The 21,692-nt window shown below is 40.8% G+C and overlaps 3 protein-coding genes across 9 annotated transcripts; 2 read left to right on the forward strand and 1 right to left on the reverse strand.

The window, feature by feature from the left end:
- Positions 1 to 964: 964 nt before the first annotated feature.
- Positions 965 to 8,139, reverse strand: LOC135493233 (alpha-tocopherol transfer protein-like). 6 transcript variants are annotated; one of them, XM_064780358.1, is made up of 9 exons: positions 7,983 to 8,138; positions 7,497 to 7,623; positions 5,826 to 5,855; positions 4,071 to 4,117; positions 2,949 to 3,326; positions 2,545 to 2,627; positions 2,162 to 2,281; positions 1,828 to 2,040; positions 967 to 1,507 (listed from the first exon to the last, which is right to left on the reverse strand). In XM_064780358.1, exons 5-9 carry the CDS (start codon positions 3,316 to 3,318, stop codon positions 1,352 to 1,354), a joined length of 942 nt encoding a protein of 313 aa, XP_064636428.1. In that variant the 5' UTR covers positions 3,319 to 3,326; positions 4,071 to 4,117; positions 5,826 to 5,855; positions 7,497 to 7,623; positions 7,983 to 8,138; the 3' UTR covers positions 967 to 1,351. The 6 variants fall into 6 exon arrangements, with proteins under 6 accessions (XP_064636426.1, XP_064636428.1, XP_064636427.1 ...); XM_064780357.1 differs by having other exon boundaries at positions 6,180 to 7,623; XM_064780356.1 differs by lacking the exons at positions 4,071 to 4,117; positions 5,826 to 5,855 and having other exon boundaries at positions 965 to 1,507; positions 6,180 to 7,623; positions 7,983 to 8,139.
- Positions 8,140 to 8,566: 427 nt separating this feature from the next.
- On the forward strand, positions 8,567 to 12,510 carry LOC135493232 (glycine receptor subunit alpha-2-like). The gene is made up of 9 exons (XM_064780355.1): positions 8,567 to 8,724; positions 9,065 to 9,135; positions 9,286 to 9,353; positions 9,733 to 9,953; positions 10,060 to 10,142; positions 10,415 to 10,561; positions 10,712 to 10,926; positions 11,097 to 11,258; positions 11,695 to 12,510. Exons 1-9 carry the CDS (start codon positions 8,663 to 8,665, stop codon positions 11,917 to 11,919), a joined length of 1,254 nt encoding a protein of 417 aa, XP_064636425.1. The 5' UTR covers positions 8,567 to 8,662; the 3' UTR covers positions 11,920 to 12,510.
- Positions 12,511 to 13,022: 512 nt separating this feature from the next.
- LOC135493877 (glycine receptor subunit alpha-4-like) lies at positions 13,023 to 20,950 on the forward strand. Of its 2 annotated transcripts, XM_064781515.1 has the most exons (10): positions 13,023 to 13,728; positions 14,989 to 15,062; positions 15,795 to 15,862; positions 16,217 to 16,437; positions 16,727 to 16,809; positions 16,938 to 17,084; positions 17,479 to 17,692; positions 18,015 to 18,177; positions 18,578 to 18,619; positions 20,465 to 20,950. In XM_064781515.1, exons 1-10 carry the CDS (start codon positions 13,673 to 13,675, stop codon positions 20,711 to 20,713), a joined length of 1,317 nt encoding a protein of 438 aa, XP_064637585.1. In that variant the 5' UTR covers positions 13,023 to 13,672; the 3' UTR covers positions 20,714 to 20,950. The 2 variants fall into 2 exon arrangements, with proteins under 2 accessions (XP_064637585.1, XP_064637586.1); XM_064781516.1 differs by lacking the exon at positions 18,578 to 18,619 and having other exon boundaries at positions 13,025 to 13,728.
- Positions 20,951 to 21,692: the final 742 nt, after the last annotated feature.

Raw genomic sequence — 21,692 nt, forward strand, 5'->3', positions numbered from 1 at the left:
GGCCATAAACCTTGGCAGCGCTTTGGGGTTTTAGACCAAAACCTTCAACATCGCCGTATGCATATGATATAATTATATAAGTTAATGACGTTATATAAGTTTATATCAAGGCCAAGATATTTCTTCACAAATTCGAAAATTTCCCAACTGGGATTTCAGACGGGGGTTTCAGAGAGGACGAGTTTCGCCGAACAACGGGGTTGTCTTGATCGAGCGCCAAGAGCCCCTGGAATCAAAATAAGTAAACAGACGACAGCAGTTCCTTGGATGCTTTGCCTACTCTAAGCATTCATATGGACTTGGTGAAGGGCCATTATCTATTTGTTGAATTTACCGGTATCTCTATAGATTTTTCGTCAGTGAATGGGAAGACTTCTTTGCATTTGAGATTTTTAGTTCACTATTTTATTATTCCGCAATATTATGATTTGGCAATTTTGAGATAAACTGATATTTAAGTTTTTTCACTTCAACACCCAATATTACAATCCTATAAGGAATTGTAGCAAACCGAGCACACCAGTGAAATGAACTTTCTCATCCTCATTGCGTAGTACATGTAGGCCTATATCAAATTTACTCTGGGCAGCCGCCATCTTGGTTCTTCTGGTTTCCAACAGAGCCTGACAGAATCTTGATACACCTGTGCACAGAGATGTTCATAGAAATATACACATTTTCGATTTTCTACTTGGCAACTAAGGTGTCTAGCTTGGTGAAGTCGACGCCAAGGTATAGACCCAACCCCCATTATTTATCAAGGACAACATCAAGCTTTCACCTATTGCTGACGTCTGGTCTATCGAAAGCAGACGGGTTTCAGTTCTGGCAGAGTCTTCATATTGAAAGACTCTGGTTCCGGTAAAAAAGAAGCCATTTCGAAAGACTTGAGCAATCGCCAGGAAATCGTACAATTGAAAGAGGTCAGTAGGCCTACGACAATTGAAGAAGTTCGAAAGAATAACAAAGAGGCATGTTATCATCAATACAAGCAGGCTCTATTTAATTATCATATCTTCAGATTATTTACAAACAATAACATGTAAAATACACGACATGCATGTCCACTTTTTCATAAGCATCGTCATCCATTATATATACACTATTAATAAGGGCCGTTGAAATGGACTATGACCAGACCAGACCCAATCAAACAAGATCACATCACATCACTCACGATGTCATACATAATGACCTAGTCTCGTAATGATGAACGTACATCGAACCAGACCAGATCACATTCGTGCGCGTTTACACGGCAAACCAATCTAGACCGATCCGGATCGATCTTGTTCGGTTTGGTCCCAAATGGCCCTGCCCCTGCTGTATTCATAACATTGAAATTGTCACTTTAATCGATTTCAAGCTTCTTGAACGTGCCTTCAACTCCTGTAGCTTGTGGGTCTATACCCTTGGGTTTGTTGAACAGTCGCTTTGGGTCATCCAAGTGGTACTTGTTCATATCCTCAAAGTAATCCTCTAATGCAAGTAGACGGTCATATCCATCCTGGAAAAAATCCATCTGAATGTAAGCACGAGGAAAGCGAGGTCTTGTGAGCTAGCATAGAGAGGAGTCAAAAGCAGCAGAAGCAGCAGATGAACCGGAGTTTGAGGGAGTGCGAATTACGTTCAACTTTGTATTTACGGATTGAGATGCGGCGTGCGTTCATTCGTGATCGTATAGAAGTGTTGGGAAGTTCGGCAACAATATTATTGATTCTATTTGTTTCTATAGCCATCCTTGATATGTCAAACAGTTTGTCATTAAACAGTATGATAGAACAAATTCTCCAAAAATGTATTGCTATACGTTCACACCAGTATTACCTGATATGGGAGCGGAGGCTTCTCGCCACCATAGGCTTCTGGTAGGATTTTCTTTGGTATCGTCTTCTGCAAGTCACCCAAGTCGTGCCCGTGGAAGTGAAGTCGTTTCTTCGCTTTATCCTTCAGGAAAGGCTTGATGAACGAGAATATGTAACTCATGATGGTCGGTTCGTTGATGTAGTGGAGTCCTTTCAAGCGCATGGGTAGCGCGTCCTGAAATATTGTAGAAGGAATACTTTCGGATTCCGTTATCAGGGTATTCAGCCAAAGTATGGTTGAATAACTACGAAATCCGTTTTGTCTGATTTATTAGTTTTGTTTATAGTTCTCTTACCTGAAATATGGTGATCATAACCCCAGGCCAGCCTTTAGCAATCTCAAGTGCGTGGTATGTACCAACGTCTGATGCATCTACGCAGAAGTGAATGCCGTGTATCTGGACCTCTTCATCTTCCTAAAAGTAAAGTGAACCACAAAGAGTTATATGTCCATGACCATTCGTTAGGGCTAAGTAGCGAATAGATAGACTAATCAACACTCCATAGAGTTAGCCTATACGTACGGATCTCGGCAAGATTCGGACTAGTTGTGTGGTTGTTTTTAGAAATGCCATGGTGTGGTTCTAGATGTAGTTAAATTTCGAGCTAAAAGTTAGTTTCTTTCTCAAAGAAGTATCTATTTCACGTACAATGTATATAAATGTTAGGCCCTACAAACCTTTAGAAGTTGTTCAATGGAAAGCAAGTTCATTCGCAATATGTCGGTTATCTTGATATCTGTGTTCCTGGGATTCCAAAGACCTAACGAAAGATGAATAGAAGCAGTTCCTAAAAAACAGTTTGACCAAGGTTAAAGGGATCAGTATGTGTATAGGCAGGAGCCATGAGGTGGACAAAGTTACCCGAAGTGGCTGATAGAAGCCGTCTCTCCAATCACAGAGTACATCGAAACCCTCCCACATGTCTGCTCGTACAAAATATCTCACCAAACAGTTTCAACAACCAACAATGGAGGTAACGATTCAGTAACCACCTGCGCAACACTTTGCTGGTTTAGATTATGTGTACAGTTTCCTCGGGCGAGTTTTTGAGTCCTTGCTCCATTGCCTGTTAATTACCAACCTGGTCTAAACAGCAGGACTCTGCTCCCATCCCCGCATCTTCCCCGTAAAATGTTGGCGATCCCCAACTCAATGCACATCTTGACAGTCGACGGTTTCAGATCATTTAAAAGTTCTGGATAGGTGTTTCGGACAGCATAATAATTCACAAGGAGATCGTAAGCTCGAGTGAGATCGAACTTTCGTGCTCGGAGAAATCGTAATAAGAAGCCTGCATCCGTACAGGCTTTGAGACCTGGATATTTTGCTATCTCTGCCCGGAGTTGGTCTATTTTCTTCTGGCGAGTTTTTGGGTCCTCACTTAGTTCCTTCTTTGCTTTTGCTAGGACCTCCTCTGAGAGGGTGCAATGATATTCCTCGTTAGATGCCATTCTGAGCCCTGAAATAAAACGGTTCATACTATAAATGTCACAAAAAGTTTATGATATTTGGTTTTGACTAACTCCAAAACAGTAAAAGCGGGGCATCAAACTACATGGTGTGTTACTTACCTACCAAAAATTTCGCTGGAAATGTCTTGTTGTCCTTTCGCCGCGCCTATAGCCCACACATTTAGAATTGAGAATGCTTAGAAAGCTTTTTAGAACAGACCTGGATATTGAATCCAATAGTGCGCTCAATTCTTTGTCCTCGTATGTGACCCACTCACTTGTAGTCAGAAAGTATGAAAGTATAGGCCCTCTTCGATAGAAAATTGCTTTGGTGCGATTTCAAAATCGACGACATCTATGCTCAACAGGCATTCATCCCAAATGATTTGCATGCATTGATAAATTATCTACTGTGTATATATATGGCACCTGTCGGGAGGGACCGATTTGCATTTTGATATCAGTCAACATTTCAATCTGAAGTGTCGACATATACATCGACATAAATGTGGTTCCCTCTTCATCATAAGTCTTTCGCTAATGGTCAGAAAACAAAGATTTTTAAATTCAATTACGAATTTCAGATTTTTAACGAACGGCGTGCCTGTAATATTACTTAATAGACAATAAACGCAATTTTTACCAAGATTTCCGAATCACCGCTAGCTGGTCTTGGGACCTAAATATCGCTTCAGAGATGAGGCGGCAGTGCAGCTTTAACTGAGGGCAGTGGACGTAGCAGTGGTGCTTACCAGAGCGTGGCTATCGCAGGAACGAACATTGCATATAATACCATTCGGACAATTACGGTGGCCCATTAGGGACATCATGTTTTTTTTTAGATTCAAATACGATTTTTTTTTCTCGAATTTTCTCCACGGAATTAAGTATTTTCTCCACGGAATTAAGTATTTTCTCCACGGAAATAAATACTTTTCTCCACGGAAATAACATTTATCTCCACGGAAATAACATTTATCTCCACGGAAATAAATACTTTTCTCCACGGAATTAAGTATTTTCTCCGCGGAAATAACATTTATCTCCACGGAAATAAATACTTTTCTCCACGGAAATAAATACTTTTCTCCACGGAATTAAGTATTTTCTCCGCGGAAATAAATAATTGATTCCGCTGATATGATTGGTCCTGCATTTTAGAGGACGAGGTCAAGGTGAAACTATTAACCCTTAAACCCCAACCTTGCGGTAGGCTCGGGAACCAAGCTGTACAGGCGCTGCCCGCTGGAACACGAGGCCGCTTGTCAATCCCGTTTGACATTGTCAGATCTGACTATACGTGTATAGTGTTGGCATGAAGACTGTGGAAGATGTAAGTAACACGATGATTGTCAGATTTGATACGTTTTGAATCATAAAAATGCAGTTGGTAGCATCTTTGTAGAGTGGCCTAGTATCAGTGAAGAAAACGGTACGTGGAGACCCACTGCCGATGTTATGTATAGCTACCAACTGCATTTTTATGATTCAAAACGTATCAAATCTGACAATCATCGTGTTACTTACATCTTCCACAGTCTTCATGCCAACACTATACACGTATAGTCAGATCTGACAATGTCAAACGGGATTGACAAGCGGCCTCGTGTTCCAGCGGGCAGCGCCTGTACAGCTTGGTTCCCGAGCCTACCGCAAGGTTGGGGTTTAAGGGTTAATAGTTTCACCTTGACCTCGTCCTCTAAAATGCAGGACCAATCATATCAGCGGAATCAATTATTTATTTCCGCGGAGAAAATACTTAATTCCGTGGAGAAAAGTATTTATTTCCGTGGAGAAAAGTATTTATTTCCGTGGAGATAAATGTTATTTCCGCGGAGAAAATACTTAATTCCGTGGAGAAAAGTATTTATTTCCGTGGAGAAAAGTATTTATTTCCGTGGAGATAAATGTTATTTCCGCGGAGAAAATACTTAATTCCGTGGAGAAAAGTATTTATTTCCGTGGAGAAAAGTATTTATTTCCGTGGAGATAAATGTTATTTCCGTGGAGATAAATGTTATTTCCGTGGAGAAAAATATTTATTTCCGTGGAGAAAAGTATTTATTTCCGTGGAGATAAATGTTATTTCCGCGGAGAAAATACTTAATTCCGTGGAGAAAAGTATTTATTTCCGTGGAGAAAAGTATTTATTTCCGTGGAGATAAATGTTATTTCCGTGGAGATAAATGTTATTTCCGTGGAGAAAAATATTTATTTCCGTGGAGAAAAGTATTTATTTCCGTGGAGATAAATGTTATTTCCGTGGAGATAAATGTTATTTCCGTGGAGAAAAGTATTTATTTCCGTGGAGAAAAGTATTTATTTCCGTGGAGATAAATGTTATTTCCGTGGAGATAAATGTTATTTCCGTGGAGAAAAGTATTTATTTCCGTGGAGAAAATACTTAATTCCGTGGAGAAAATACTTAATTCCGTGGAGAAAATTCGAGAAAAAAAAATCGTATTTGAATCTAAAAAAAAACATGATGTCCCTAATGGGCCACCGTAGACAATGTATTCTCTTGCAGGCAGAAAGATCTGGAAAAGAACGAAGAGGTTTTTTGTACATGTATTTAACATATCGTTTGCTAAATTGTGGACAGGAAAATATATGTGGGTCTTGATGTTCGAACCACTGCCAGTCTGTAACCAAAACTCAGTTCAGGCTCCCTAAAACCTTGTGTAGTGTCCACATAATGATGTATGATTGGTACTTCATGCCATATAGAGGCCTATCTTTCTTTCAACCCCCCCCCCCCCCCCCCCCATCAACACACAGCCGCACACGCACACACACCCCACCCGCACATACCTCCCAAAAACGAATTTATCTCCTTCCCTATACGCTCAGCTAATCCTTACCTTCCAAAGGCACGCGCGACACCAGACTGAGGAAGACTATGGCGCGAATCCAGAAAGTCCAGGAAGACAGGCATTTAGCCAATTTATTGGCCATAAACCTTGGCAGCGCTTTGGGATTTTAGACCAAAACCCTTCAACATCGCAGTATGAATATGATATAATTATATAAGTTAATGACGTTATATAAGACAACATCTCACAACTCGTATGCCCGAACAACTGTCTCATAAGCCTTAAGGCTGGCTATTTGTATAAATAAATAGGTGACAATAAACAAATAATATAATATAAGTTTATATCAAGGCTAAGATATTTCTTCACAAATTCGAAAATTTCCCAACTGGGATTTCAGACGGGGGTTTCAGAGAGGACGAGTTTCGCCGAACAACGGGGTTATCTTGATCGAGCGCCAAGAGCACCTGGAATAAAAATAAGTAAACAGACGACAGCAGTTCCTTTGATGCTTTGACTACTCTAAGCATTCATTTGGACTTGGTGAAGAGCCATTATCTATTTGTTGAATTTACCGGTATTTCTATAGATTTTTCGTCGGTGAATGGGAAGACTTCTTTGCATTTGAGATTTTTAGTTCACTATTTTATTATTCCACAATATTATGATTTGGCAATTTTGAGATAAACTAATATTTAAGTTTTTTTCACTTCAACACCCAATATTACAATCATATAAGGAATTGTAACAAACCGAGCACACCAGTGAAATGAACTTTCTCATCCTCATTGCGTAGTACATGTATATCAAATTTACTCTGGGCAGTCGCCATCTTGGTTCTTCTGGTTGCCAACAGAGCCTGACAGAATCTTGATACACCTGTGCACAGAGATGTTCATAGAAATATACACATTTTCGATTTTCTACTTGGCAACTAAGGTGGCTAGCTCGGTGAAGTCGACGCCAAGGTATAGACCCAACCCCCATTATTTATCAAGGACAACATCAAGCTTTCACCTATTGTTGAACAAGACTGACGTCTGGTCTATCGAAAGCAGACGGGTATCAGTTCTGGCAGAGTCTTTCTATTGAAAGACTCTGGTTCCGGTAAAAAAGAAACCATTTCGCAAAACTTGAGCAATCGCCAGGAAATCGTACACGACGTCATACATAATGACGTAGTCTCGTAATGATGAACGTACATCGAACCAGACCAGATCACATTCGTGCGCGTTTACACGGCAAACCAATCTAGACCGATCCGGATCGATCTTGTTCGGTTTGGTCCCAAATGGCCCTGCCCCCCTACTGTATTCATAACATTGAAATTGTCACTTCAATCGATTTCAAGCTTCTTGAACGTGCCTTCAACTCCTGTAGCTTGTGGGTCTATACCCTTGGGTTTGTTGAACAGTCGCTTTGGGTCATCCAAGTGGTACTTGTTCATATCCTCAAAGTGATCCTCTAATGCATGTAGACGGTCATATCCATCCTGGAAAAAATCCATCTGAATGTAAGCACGAGGAAAGCGAATGAACCGGAGTTTGAGGGAGTGTTCTAATCCAGTGTGGTCAAATAAAATTTTGGCAACAGTACAAAAATTCTCAGTAAAAAACAATCCTTTTTTGCAACTAGGAAATACACATTGCCATGCAGATGGCAGGAAAACGCATCTAAGCACTTTTGGCAATGTGGGGGCATTGCCAGCACATACAATCCCTTTCACAAAGGTTGCACCCCTCCTTCCTATAATCCTGGATCCGCGCCTGATACCTGCCGAGGCTTTGCATTGCGCCAACACCAGGAGATGGGGAAAAAGAGGGGCATCAAACTACATGGTGTATCACTTACCTTTCAAAACTTTCGCTCTGGAAATGTCTTGTTGTCCTTTCGCCACGCCTATAGCCCACACATTCAGAATTGAGAATGCTTGGAAAGCTCTTTGGGACAGACCTGGATATTGAATCCAATAGTGCGCTCAATCCTTTGTCTTCGTATGTGACCCACTCACTTGTAGTCACACAGAGCGTGGCTATCGCAGAAAAAATATTGCATATAATACCATATATAATATCATATATAAGACAACTTATCAATAAAAGCATGAATAGAGACTTTCATTACAAATTCTTTTTTGCAGGACATGCGCGAGTGAAGGCCATTTACTGAGACCAGGCAAGGAGATATTTTGATATGCTTGAGAAGTCACAGGTGCCGCCAGCAATCATTTCAAAAGCAGGATCTAATTTCACCGTCTAAAGGATGTCTTTCTGCAACAGCAATATCCAAACAAACCATCTGTAGCGTATAGCTATAAACCGAATAAGGCAGGCCAGAGGGGGAAAAGAATATCACTTGCGACAGCAAAGCTTTATTAAATTGTTTAAGAAATATACAACATTTTACCTCGGAACCTTTCCTTTCTGCCCATGGTTGTGAAGTGACATTTGCTAGTATAAATGCGCCATTTGTATTGATCCGATATTTTCATTTCCTTTGAAGAAAATACGATATGGAGAGCGTGACTTAAAATGGCGCTGTTTCGACTTTTGCTTTACTTGCCAGTAGCATTCCTTGCCGTTTCGATATGCAGGTAGGTCCTTTATTCTTATTTAGACCCTCGAAAGCCCAGCATCATTTTGAATCAGATGATATATACATACCCAGCTGAAAATGACAAGAGGTGCTGGACGACATACCCGAGCTCGCCTCTATCTTGTGATATTACTTGTACCATGCAACTTTTCACGCGTCGTCGCGACCCGATACGTTCTCGCTTCATCGCTATACTCCGGGAGAAGGTGCGGTGGCGTAGCAGTTCGAGCGGATGACTTATGGCCGAAAAGTTGATGGTTCGAATTGGAAAAGCGCTATGAAATGCCGAACTTCAACTTTTTACACTATTTTTCTATGTTTTATTGTTCTTGATCTAGGGCGGCTACCATCCAGACTTTCCTAGACACATTGCTGAAGGGCTACGACAAAAGAATCAAACCCGATGCCGGTGAGTTAGCGAAGTTGTTATTACTTGAATTGGGACAGACATCATCTTAATTACCACGAGCAAACCTCTTACAAATCTGTATTTATAAGTTCTCCAAGATACTTCCTTTTGCTGAAATATACATTCTCAATATCTTTGTTTATGTTTCAGGCAAGACAACGTACGTTTCACTCGACATGTTTGTGCAAGACTTCAGTCGGATAGACACCAATACAATGGTGAGTTAGTGCAGCATCTTGATGACAGAGCTACTGGAGTCGTCTGTCTGCTTCTTCTTCACCTCCCCTCCTACATTTCCACCATCACCATCACACCACCAACACAATCCCTTCTTCTTATAGTCCTCTTCCTTCTTCTTATAGCCCTCCTCCTTTTCCTTTTTGTCCCCTTCTCATTGTTCGTTTTCCTTTATTAAGAATTCTTCTTCTAATTTCTGCTCCTCCTCTTTTTTTCTCCTCTTTTTTCAGTAATCAAGTTTCGTATTTAGTTGCTTTCGACATATCGATGTACAATAGTTTCCTTACAATACCGGAACTAAGAAAACTGTATCCCTACTTTATATTCCAATTGAACTAATCGAATCAATCTATATTTCAGGATTACCATGTGAGCGTGTTCTTCCGTCAGCGCTGGCGAGATTCCCGGCTAGCCTACACTGCCTACACCACGCCCTTAACGCTGGGATTTGCCCGGGTCGGTGAGATATGGGTTCCCGACTCATTTTTCAACAACGAAAAGACGGGGATCCAACATGCTGTGACGGTCCCCAACAAGTTACTTAGGATCTATCCGGATGGGGAAGTGCTCTACAGTCAAAGGTAAGAGTTGTTCCGCGCTGCTTTGAAAGTAATTGCACTGGAACACTTTCAAAACGTGTGTAGTATCGACGCATCCAGAACTTATGTTTTCCTTTTTAATCTATAGGGTGACTCTCAAACTCGCCTGTGTGATGGATTTGACCTTTTATCCGATGGATGCTCAGAAATGTAGGATAAATGTTGAAACATGTAAGTGGTAAATTAGTAAGCAAAAAGAGTTACTGTATTTTTAGATGCAAGATTACTTCATTGCCTAGTGAAATGATTAAACGTGGCGATAAAAGTCTGTGAAGATGATCCACGATTTCAAGCCATTACTTATCTAACAACATCAAACTGTTTTAGGTCAGAGTTGAGTAAAGCGTTTAATGATGTATTCCGAAAACGTTCCGATCATTGTATTACTGTTTAGGTCTACATAAAATGCGATCCAGTTATCACGGAAAGATTCACCTTTTCAGATGGGTACACAAGTAATGAGATGATGTACGTGTGGTACAAGAATTCCGACGATGCTGTCCAGTTCTATGAAAACATCACGTTACCAGAATATGCCGTCCACGTCGATAAGATTAAACGAGACAACTGCACGGTAGAATACATTACAGGTACGAGTATACACCACATGTGTACGAGTTTTTGTCGCCCAACATGCGTTCGAAAACCAAACGTATTTCATACTTTGAGATATCTTTCCAATAGGTGACCAGATCAGAAAGATGCTGCACGTTTAAAACGTAGGGTTGTATTTATTACAGGAACCTACAGCTGCCTATCCGTAGAGTTCTACATCAAGAGAGAGATCGCCTTCTTCGTCACACAGACATTCATCCCGAGTATCCTCATTGTCTTCCTCTCCTTCGTCTCCTTCTGCATCGATGTGAGGGCCGTGCCTGCAAGGGTCTTCATTGGCCTCATCACCATTCTAACCATCACCACAATGAACTCTGGCATCACCAAACACCTGCCAAAGGTGAGTTGACATCTTTACATGGTTATAAGAATTGATGAAACTTGGTGAACCTAGATGGTAAGATGAGACGACTGGTACATTTTTGTAAAACATGACGGATCTGATGAAGATATATATGAAGATATTTTAATATCTTCATGACGATTTTATGCACGGTCTTCTATCTTAAGGTGTCCTACACCAAAGCCATTGATGTATGGATGGCAGTGTGTCTCGTATTCGTGTTCATGGCCCTGGTAGAGTTCTCCTTCGCCAATCACAGGGCCCGGCAAGAGGACCAGGAAAAGGCACAGAAAAAGGAGCAGGAGCTGAAACAGAAAACGGTCGGAGTGGTAAGTTGACACTTTCTATACAGAGGTTCCTATGAGGTCAGTAATAGTTACTGTACATTCACATTGCTATCTTACAGTCAAGGGACCATCTATTGACGTTCAGTGTGCATGAGCACAATTCATATCAAAGCATCTAGACACTCAATCGGTGATATGAATAAAGACTAGCAAATGCTTTTATCTAAAACTCCATGTACATTTACACTAGGCCTTTCTGTACAAAATTGAAGTAAAAGCATTTGCTAGTCTTTATTCATATCACCCAATGTTTCGACATTGTTGGTCTTGGTTAGTGGATTACTGGATCACTAGAAGTTCAGAATGTCTACAAGTACCCTGATAAAACAGCTCAGTTGGGAGGTTGCTATGAGGAAGTTTTGACCCAAGTTGGCGGTTTCTCTTCACATATGTTCATTTGATATTCTTTGCACTACAGCTTCTAGGCAAGATAAAACCAAAGGCCGCCACTGTGACAGACGATGTAACTGACCCTGGCGAGGTCAAATTTCACCCGGAGACAGGAGGGCAGCAAGATGGTGTTCAAAGATATTGGACATCACAACGCATTGAAGACCTCGCAAAATGGCTCTTTCCGTTGTGTTTCATTATTTTCAACGTGATTTATTGGTTATTTTATGGACTATCATCGCACTTCCAATAAAAAGTGTGCTTAAAGGCGAATGTTAAACGAAAAGGCAGTAAATATTTCTTCAAATCACAGATCAACCGCGCTCTTCCACCCTCATAAGTGTATACAGTCCATTGAAAAATCACTTTTTGATCAAATACCATTGATCAATTTTGGATTATTCTTTGGGGAACCTCGCAACAGAACCAATATCGAGAGGATATAGTACCAGTTTCATAGCACTCTGAAGAATTATGCCCATATGGGCAATCATTTTAAAATGTTGGCTTTGATAAGTTATTATACCTGGACTCCTTAATAGTGAAAAGCCGGGTCGACCAGATGATGGCTGAAATCTTTTAAACCACTGTTTGTGCTGTGTGTTAGTTTATGGCGACACATGTGACCTGGAGATATTATCACCCTGGAGAATCTATATATTCTGTGAGAGACATCAACACTGACAGCCCGGTTAATACAAGCGATGACAACAATTTTTATCCTATGTCCAGTGTCATTAATCAAAAAAGTCATTTTGCTGTAAATATTCTACTTGCCTTATACTGTGCAACAAAATGTCTTTGTAATTTTTTCCGTGGATAATAAATTTATTTCTCAAAACAATATATTGTTTCTTCTGTTCAATGAGGGAAGTTGTTTACTGTTTACCTTTGCCTTCTAATTCTGCTCATGACAACATCGGAATGCTAAATCAGCTTCAGACCGTTACCGCATCTAAGCAACATTGCCAATATTGAGTTCGTTTTTCTGTCAGACATGTCAGATAAAGCGATGTATTGATATTCCAACTGACTTATCTAGGGTGTTTGCTCCTTGAAGTGGAATGCTCTCCGCGCGCACGGCCCCACGGCCTCGCTTTTGATCAATATGAATGGAACATCATCAGTAAAATGTCAAAGGTTTCACAGCAAAGTAAGGCATGGGCAAGCACCCAGAAGTATCGTTCCATCTCACAATGAGTCCAGTGTCACTAAAGTCCGGCAATTATAGGTAAAAGACTTTTAATTTCAAAGGCTAGGTCAACTGAAAGAGAAGGTATTCTACAAGTTGGAGGGTATTGGCCCAGTATTTGACATAATACATTGACATTCAACACATACTACAGCGGCTTGATAATCACCGCCTTCTTTTTTTCAATATGGCCGCTACGGCAGCTATCTTGGTTTTCGCTTCAGGCCATTAGCAGGATAAGCACCTTTGGCGATTGATATTTTTTTGTGGCTCATTGGCGATGATTACAGAGGAAGGGTCCTGTCGATATCTGCGCCATTGCATGGCCGCTCTCAAGATTTAGCCATAACCGAAAATGGGATCTTAGGTAAAATTTGATGACACTCTACTTGATATATACTATCATTTGATTGGTCGTGGTATTGAGTTTTCGATCTTTTATCGAAAGGCAGCGTATAAAACGCATTGACACAATGCAGTTGACAGCTTGATTCATATCGAATGACAAACCTCACAGGCCGTCAATAACCACAACGCACAGGGAGTTTATGTTTTTCACACAAATAGCAATGCCATTCTAAAGCTGCATTTGGTTAGAGGAAAACAACTCCAGCGGAATATACTTCAATACTTTCAATGGGGCCGCAGCTTTGGCATTGGTGACATCAACAGGGTTCGGCAGTCAAGGATACCAATCACAGTTGTAACTGATAAAGGCCTCTCTCCATAGCAGCTGAGCGACCTAATCTGCTGAAACTGCGCTGTAAGACAAACTCTAAACGCTGATGTGGATAATCTTTTGAAGATTCTGAAGATGGTGAAAGGATGGATGGTTGTTTCCGTCGTCTGCCTGTTGGCAAAATGGACGAGGTAAGTTTTATCGTTACCATCGTTTTTTCAAATTTCTTTATGAACAATGGGTAATAATCCCGTGATCATTCCTTTCTAATATTTCAATGCTGTCAATATTGAGAGTTTACTGCGGGTCGTTAACTTCAGTTATCTGACCTTTTATGATTACAGAAGTTATGGAAAATATCAATAGAACTGACGATAACATTTAAAACAATTCTTGTTATTCTGCGTCACCCTTTTTTCTCGCCATCTTTGCAGGATGGTCGCGTCCGTTATCGATATGATTTTCATGTATAAGCGTCTGGTGCATCCAAAGCTATTAAGCCTATACAAAAGCTCAAGATGAATAACAAATATACAGAATGACAGCTGTTTCCGTGAAAGATTTGAACCATCAATCACGGGTAAAACCGAGCCATTATGACGATACTCCTCAGAACTGAGTGCAGTATAGGGCACTTGCTATGACGGACGTTGTACAATTTGGCTGTTGATAAAAGCGCCCCACAAACGCCGAGAAATTTTCGTTGCAGCTACCTGCGATGATTAAAAGTTTAAGATTTTTATAGACATCGGCCCAGCTGTTCAATCGGCGTTAGGGACAAACGCCAACCTTAGCTCGACTAAGCGTTATTCAGTAAATTCCATTTGCAATAACGCTGATTGAGCAACCGGGCCATGGTGCATGGGGCGACCGTGAAGCATCATATCAGCGTTACCAATACAAGACACGAGAATAATGCTGTTTCGAAGGAAACCGACATGAAATAACCCTAAACTTACGATATTGTATACAGCGTCTTCAACTCCAGTAAATCAGAATCAACTACTTACGACCATTAGTTCACCATATGTCGATACGAACACGGATTTACCATTACGCCATTAACCAATAAATTAATTTCAATGTTTTTCGTAGCGTTCGTGACGCAGAAAGCAACACCCAATGCACTATTATACGATAAACTATAATAAGAAAGTTTTTCCTAAAGGTATTTTTATAAGAAGTAAAGTATAGGCTTTTATATATCGATTTTTGTCAAGAAAATCCTTCGAAAAAACAACATGTTTGTTACTGTGGTACTTGTGACAATAAGAAAACTGTATTATTTGTTTTGATTTTGGTCATGCACGTTTAAATTTTAAAATCTCGACCTTAATAGATGGTCGGTCGTTCGCGGCATCTGATGAAAAAAAAAAGAAGATCAAATCTCTTAAATGTTCAACGTTGACCTTTAATACGATGATTTCTTTGTCACTCTGGACTTTTTATAGCGGAGCCACAACAATCCAGGACTTTCTCGACACCATGCTCACCGGATACGACAAGCGAATCCGACCGCATGATTGTAAGTTAATCACTCACTCTCACTTTCATTTACAAACGCCCAGATACCGTATAAAAATAAACGTCAAAAGAGTAATAACACGTGCCCCGAGAAGCAGGATTCTTTATATCTGACTGGACATGCTATGACAGAAGGCCCGCCAAATTTGACGTACCGTCTGCGATTGGTTCATTGGCTAAAGCTATCTCGGTGAAGCAGGGCTGTGTGAATCTAATTGGACGGCTCATCAGAAAATCTCATGAAATGCGGATATAGGTCATAATATTCTATAACAGACAGAATATTCAAAAGCGTTTTCTCAAAGAGCTTCGTTTGATCAGAGTCTTTCAAATTTATTTGAATGACTCTGGTTTGATGTATTTATTGGTTTCACATTGATAGCTTGAGTTTCACAGCATGCATTTACTGACCTATACATCCAAGTGAGCATTCTTGAATTCTGTAGATTTTTTCTATTCCTTTGATGAATAAAGTTTTTCTTCAAATATATACATGTATACATTTAAATGTATGTTTTTCCTTACTGATTTAAAAAGCCACGACGCCGATCACTTCATGGCAATCTGACACGAGTCCCGTTTTTTCAATGGTTTTTTTCCAGATTGTCTGTACCGTTATTTCGCATGAACTTTCTATTATATGATGCCCTGTAAATAATAACGCCTCGACAGATTAATTACAGAAAATCAAAATAAACAACCAACTTATTTAGTAAACCTATTTTTCTTGTAGCCACTCCCACCACCGTCTCATTTGATTTCTTCGTCAGCAGTATTAGCTCCATTAATGAAAATGCTATGGTAAGTTAACTATAGACTTTCTATATTAGTTCCATTAATGAAAATCATAGTGAACACGACGTACATGTATAAATGATTGATATACAATGTACATGTATGTGTCTTTAAAAGAATGTGGCGAGTTGCAAACTTCTGCGCTCACCAGAGACTACAGATAATGATAAACAATCCAAATTAGTTTCATTTGAGGCTGATTTTGTTTCGCCCCACTCACTGGTCACTATACTGCGCCTGTTCAACGATTGTGACCTCGGGATGTACCAGCAGTTTCTTTCAAAAGTCATATTTTGGTCGATAAGTCTGGACGATGAGTATTCACATCACACTTTCAACTCAATAACGCTCATTTTCCAGGAATATACCATCAGCGTGTTCTTCCGTCAGCGCTGGAACGACCCACGGCTGCAGTACACGGCCTACACCACGCCCATAACCCTCGGCTACAACAGGGTAGGAGAAATCTGGGTCCCTGACACTTTCTTCTCCAATGAGAAGAAGGCTAACTCGCATCAAATTACCGTCCCGAATAAGTTACTCAGGATTCATCCGAATGGGGATGTCCTTTACAGTCAAAGGTAAACAAATATGATGAAAACATGTGGGCACATCTTACGGGTTTTGTTGCACACACTTGGAGCCGGCTTCCCCTCATACAAAAATTCTCCTGATTGTCTGAATGTAGACGCCCTCTACAGCCAAAAATACACACACTGTCAACCCAGGGTTTAGAAACCCCTAGAATACTTACAGTCAAGTGTTTTTCACTGAAAGTATTCAACGCTACCGAATAAATTGTATATATCTTTTGACGAGTATGTTGAAAGTGGCTATCACTCAGCTTTTCTCTATCTTTTTTCGATTCAGATTGAGTTTAACTCTCTCTTGCAATATGGACCTTCACTACTTCCCCATGGACAAGCAAAAGTGCCAAATAAAAACAGAAACCTGTAAGTGTCTAATTCCTGTCAAGAGGAAATAACGATGTGAAAGATCGGATGTTTTTCTTCTAAACTCATTGAACGATTCTGCCCCTACACAATCCAGATATCTGCTAAAAGTGAAGTTTCTCTTTCAGATGGCTACACCATGAACGAGCTCGTCTTCGCTTGGCACAAGGCAGAAGAAGCCATACAGATAGCCAGCAGTGCCAAGAAGCTGCCCGAGTTCAGCCTCGTGGATTCAGAGACCAAACTCGGGAACTGTACACAGGTCTACATAACAGGTCCTGGTCACCATCTAGAAATTCAATTTTGAAAACTAATTGGGGCTAAGTGCATGAGCGGTTTCTAAGTCGTCTAGTTTGCGTTCTTCATCTAATTATGGCATCATTCATCAGTATCAGATGCTTTAACACTTGCGAAAGTGCAAACTAACATCGATGGATTGACAACATCACCAGTAAGTAGCCGATAGCTGTGGATGGTTTACGTCATTACCAATGGGTAAGCAATGGTTGATGATGCTTTGCAACATAAGCGAATAATCTCTGTGAATGGTAAAAAAGCAATGGTCGTCACTGCTTAACAGCATTACCAAAATGGTTACTAACGGTCGATGATGGTCATGGTTGCTTTACAACATGCTATAGCCAAATATTTCTGCAAATCTCTTTTTAGGCACCTACAGTTGTCTCTTCGTTGAGTTCAGCCTTAAGCGTGAGATCATGTTCTACGTCAGCCAGACGTTCATTCCAAGCATCCTCATCGTCTGCTTGTCCTTTGTCTCCTTTTTCATCGATGTGAGAGCCGTCCCAGCCCGCGTCTCACTGGGTTTGATCACCATCTTGACTATCACGACCATGAACGCTGGCATAACACAGACTTTACCCAGGTAAGGCCATAATCAGCCCGCGTCTCACTGGGCCAGATCACCATCTTGACTATCACGACCATGGACGCTGGCATAACATACTTTACTTTGTGACTTAGCATGTCAAGATCGCCATTTGCCAGTTCCACTAAAACCTTTACTTCAACATTTCGCATTTGACTTTATGAGCTTCTACATTTGGAGATTGTCTCCCTTGTTCGTCAAGGAAATAGTCCAGGCAGTGTTCATGGGGATATATTTCAGAAAAACAGATTGATGGAGCGAAAGACACGAAAACCTACTGTGCTTGTATGTTGATATAGAAATCCTTTTAAAATTGCAGGGTTGCCTATACCAAAGCCATTGATGTGTGGATGGCCGTCTGCTTGGTGTTCGTGGTGGCTGCCCTGCTGGAGTATGCTATCGCAAACCACAAATCCCGACAGGAGGACAGAAAAAAGGCGGAGGAAAAGGAGAAAGAACAGAAGGAAAGCGTGGTCTCAGCGGTAAGTTGGCAAAGAGACAATTCGATGAAGATATGAGTCAAATAGGGAGTTTATTATATGCATGGGTGGGATGTTGGGAACATCTTGTCACTGCCCAGTCCGAAGGCCCATCAAAATCGGTGGTTGCATCAAACTCCAAATTGTTCCGAGAAGGAGAGATCAAGGTTAACCAGTTTACCATTTCGAAAGATCACCATGAAAGAACCCATCATCCGTAATTTTACGATTTTGGTCCACGCATCACCAAATGCTGAACGAGTAGGGGTCTCAGTTAGAAATGTTCAAATAGTTGAAAATAAATGATCTCGGAATTACAATAGTTCGTTGATTGTTGCTTACTCTTACATGATGACTATAATTATATCAAATGTCGCATTAACAGACAACTTTGACTTTACAGTTTGGATTTGCGGTACTTAGTAAAAGAGAACAGCTCAATTTGGTATCATTCTTGTTTACTTTGCATGGATTTCAATATGTTGGTTACCGATCCCTGTAGTAAATTGGTGGTATAGCAAATATATATTGCATTTGAATGTACACCGTTGATGGTAGCATTTACAAGAATTGCATGTTCAAGGATTAGTTAACGCACTATTTAGCTGTCTTGTAATGTATCAACACTAATTGTTTGCCCTTTGGTAATGGTCTACTCTAAAGTATCAACGAACCACTGGTTATCAATTGCCTACACATTTCGGGTATTGCCATTGCCCACCCACTGATATTGGTGCAAAACATCAACGACAATCGCCTACCCACTGTTTATGGTGTAAAGCATCAACAAGAGGCGTTGCACTGGTTATGGTGTAAAGCATCAACAGGCGTTGCCTACCCACTGGTTATGGTGTAAAGCATCAACAGGCGTTGCCTACCCACTGGTTATGGTGTAAAGCATCAACAGGCGTTGCCTACCCACTGGTTATGGTGTTAAGCATCAACAGGCGTTGCACTGGTTATGGTGTAAAGCATCAACAGGCGTTGCCTACCCACTGGTTATGGTGTAAAGCATCAACAGGCGTTGCCTACCCACTGGTTATGGTGTAAAGCATCAACAGGCGTTGCCTACCCACTGGTTAAGGTGTAAAGCATCAACAGGCGTTGCCTACCCACTGGTTAAGGTGTTAAGCATCAACAGGCGTTGCGTACCCACTGGTTATGGTGTAAAGCATCAACAATAGGCGTTGGACTGGTTATGGTGTAAAGCATCAACAAGAGGCGTTGCACTGGTTATGGTGTAAAGCATCAACAGGCGTTGCCTACCCACTGGTTATGGTGTAAAGCATCAACAGGCGTTGCCTACCCACTGGTTATGGTGTAAAGCATCAACAGGCGTTGCGTACCCACTGGTTATGGTGTAAAGCATCAACAGGCGTTGCCTACCCACTGGTTATGGTGTAAAGCATCAACAGGCGTTGCCTACCCACTGGTTATGGTGTAAAGCATCAACAGGCGTTGCCTACCCACTGGTTATGGTGTAAAGCATCAACAGGCGTTGCCTACCCACTGGTTATGGTGTAAAGCATCATGCATGGCTTTCCGCTGTGGAGCGCAACGTATGCTACCCAGTGTGCATGATTGTTAGCAAATGGTGATGGCTTCATTGATAAGAGAATTTATAAAATAGCATGATATTGATTTAGAATATGGACATCGAAAATTATCAATTGCGGTCGAACTCCAACGAAGACAATAACTCAAACATCTGTCGGAAACATTACTAACTCGGGTCTGATCTATAAAAACTAACAAAAGCTTTTCATAACTCGTTTATTGACTAGCACTCTGACTAAATTAATAACAATTTCGATATTCGTATATAAGGGCCTGAGTCCTTTCACTGATGAATGTAACACATGAAATGCACCACCATATAAAAAGCTTTCATGGAACCTGTAAGGTCAAACACATCATGTAAATAAATTCATCTTATTGAGTTTGCCATGCATGGGAACTTCCAAAAACGCACTATTTGAAGTAATGTGTTTTGGAACTACACCCCATTTCTGGCGATGCCTCTGTAGCCGGCTGAAAAACGTTAATAAACTTTTTTAAAGTGTGTGAGTGGATCGGATCGTGAGAAATTACCGTGGATCACACCAGTAAACAAAAACATTGCTTCAGGTCATACTAATCTTACCGAATTAGTTTCTACCCTTCATCCACATCACTGAGAACGTTATTAGTAGATAGAGAGGTTCAGGAAAGGGTCCTTAGAGGCCGACGTATATGGTCTAATGTCGACGTTTGATAGTTTCTGTCATACACCATTTTCCTCATATTTCAGTTTGCGCAAAAATTCAAATCCAAGGTTGGGCCGGCGGGTGACAGCGATGATAAGATGGAGAACAGTCATACTAATGGAGAGGCCTCTGGAAGCAAACAAGAGGAGAAACCACGAAAGAAACGTTTCGACTGCAAGGCAATGACTTCAATTCAAGTTGAAAATTTCTCGAAGATTTTCTTCCCCTCCGCTTTTTTAGTTTTCAATGTCGTGTTTTGGATCTTTTACGGTGTTAGTTCAAATACGCCATAGCTGATTTGAACATTCATTGGACAGGTCTCGTACCGTATAAGGGTTACAACGAACCCGGAATATGTCTTTGAGATGTATCCATCTTGTAACAAGGACACTTGGACATTTGTACGTATACGTATACGTCAGACTCATGCTTACATACCTCTTGTGTTGATTGGTGCCTTGTAAAAAAAACTTGTATAAAGCTTACACTATGTATTTATATGATTAATAAAATGTCTGACTTATCATGTCTCTACTGCTTCTCTGACTTTTATTTCGGATCCCCTTCCCCATGTCCTGGACCACCTTCCTGGTCATGTTGTTCTATTGTCCATGGTATGGTCGGATTGTGACACTTTCAATGTTAGCCTTGCATAGTTGACACTATGGTCGGATCGTATGAATGGTCAGATAGTGACGCTTTGTTGACAAAATGGTTGGGGTGTCCTGTTGTCTTTAGTGTTGTCAGATAGTGATACTGTCGATAAAACAAGGCTGCATGGTTGACGAAATGATCAGGTTGTCCTATTGTCCTTAATGTACTCGGGGATGGCGAGACAGCACATTCAGTGTGACGATACAGTATTATTGGCAAAGGCTGCTTGTCCTCAGTATGGTCAGATTGTGACACATTTCAGATGCTATTAGGCTGACAATGTGGCCCTGATGTCCTCAGTATGACCAGCTCATGACACATTCACTGTAAAACTACTGTGTAGTTGACAGAATGGTCTGTTTGTTCTTAGTCTAGTCAGATTGTGCGGGCACTTATACTGACAAAATGGTTGTGTTATCATGTTGTCCATAGTATGGTCCGATTGTGGCCGCACAATCAGCAAAGGCTTCATATCTAACAAAACAATCAGGCTCTTTTCAGTATGGTCAGAATGTAACACATTTCACAAAGGCTGTTAGGTTGACAAAATGGTCATGTTGTTCTCTTGTCTTTGTAACTCTTAACAAGGTCATTAGGTTTACAGATGTGCCATGCTGT

The sequence above is a fragment of the Lineus longissimus genome, chromosome 9, assembly GCF_910592395.1.
Source record: "Lineus longissimus chromosome 9, tnLinLong1.2, whole genome shotgun sequence".
NCBI classification, from domain to species: Eukaryota; Metazoa; Nemertea; class Pilidiophora; order Heteronemertea; family Lineidae; genus Lineus; species Lineus longissimus.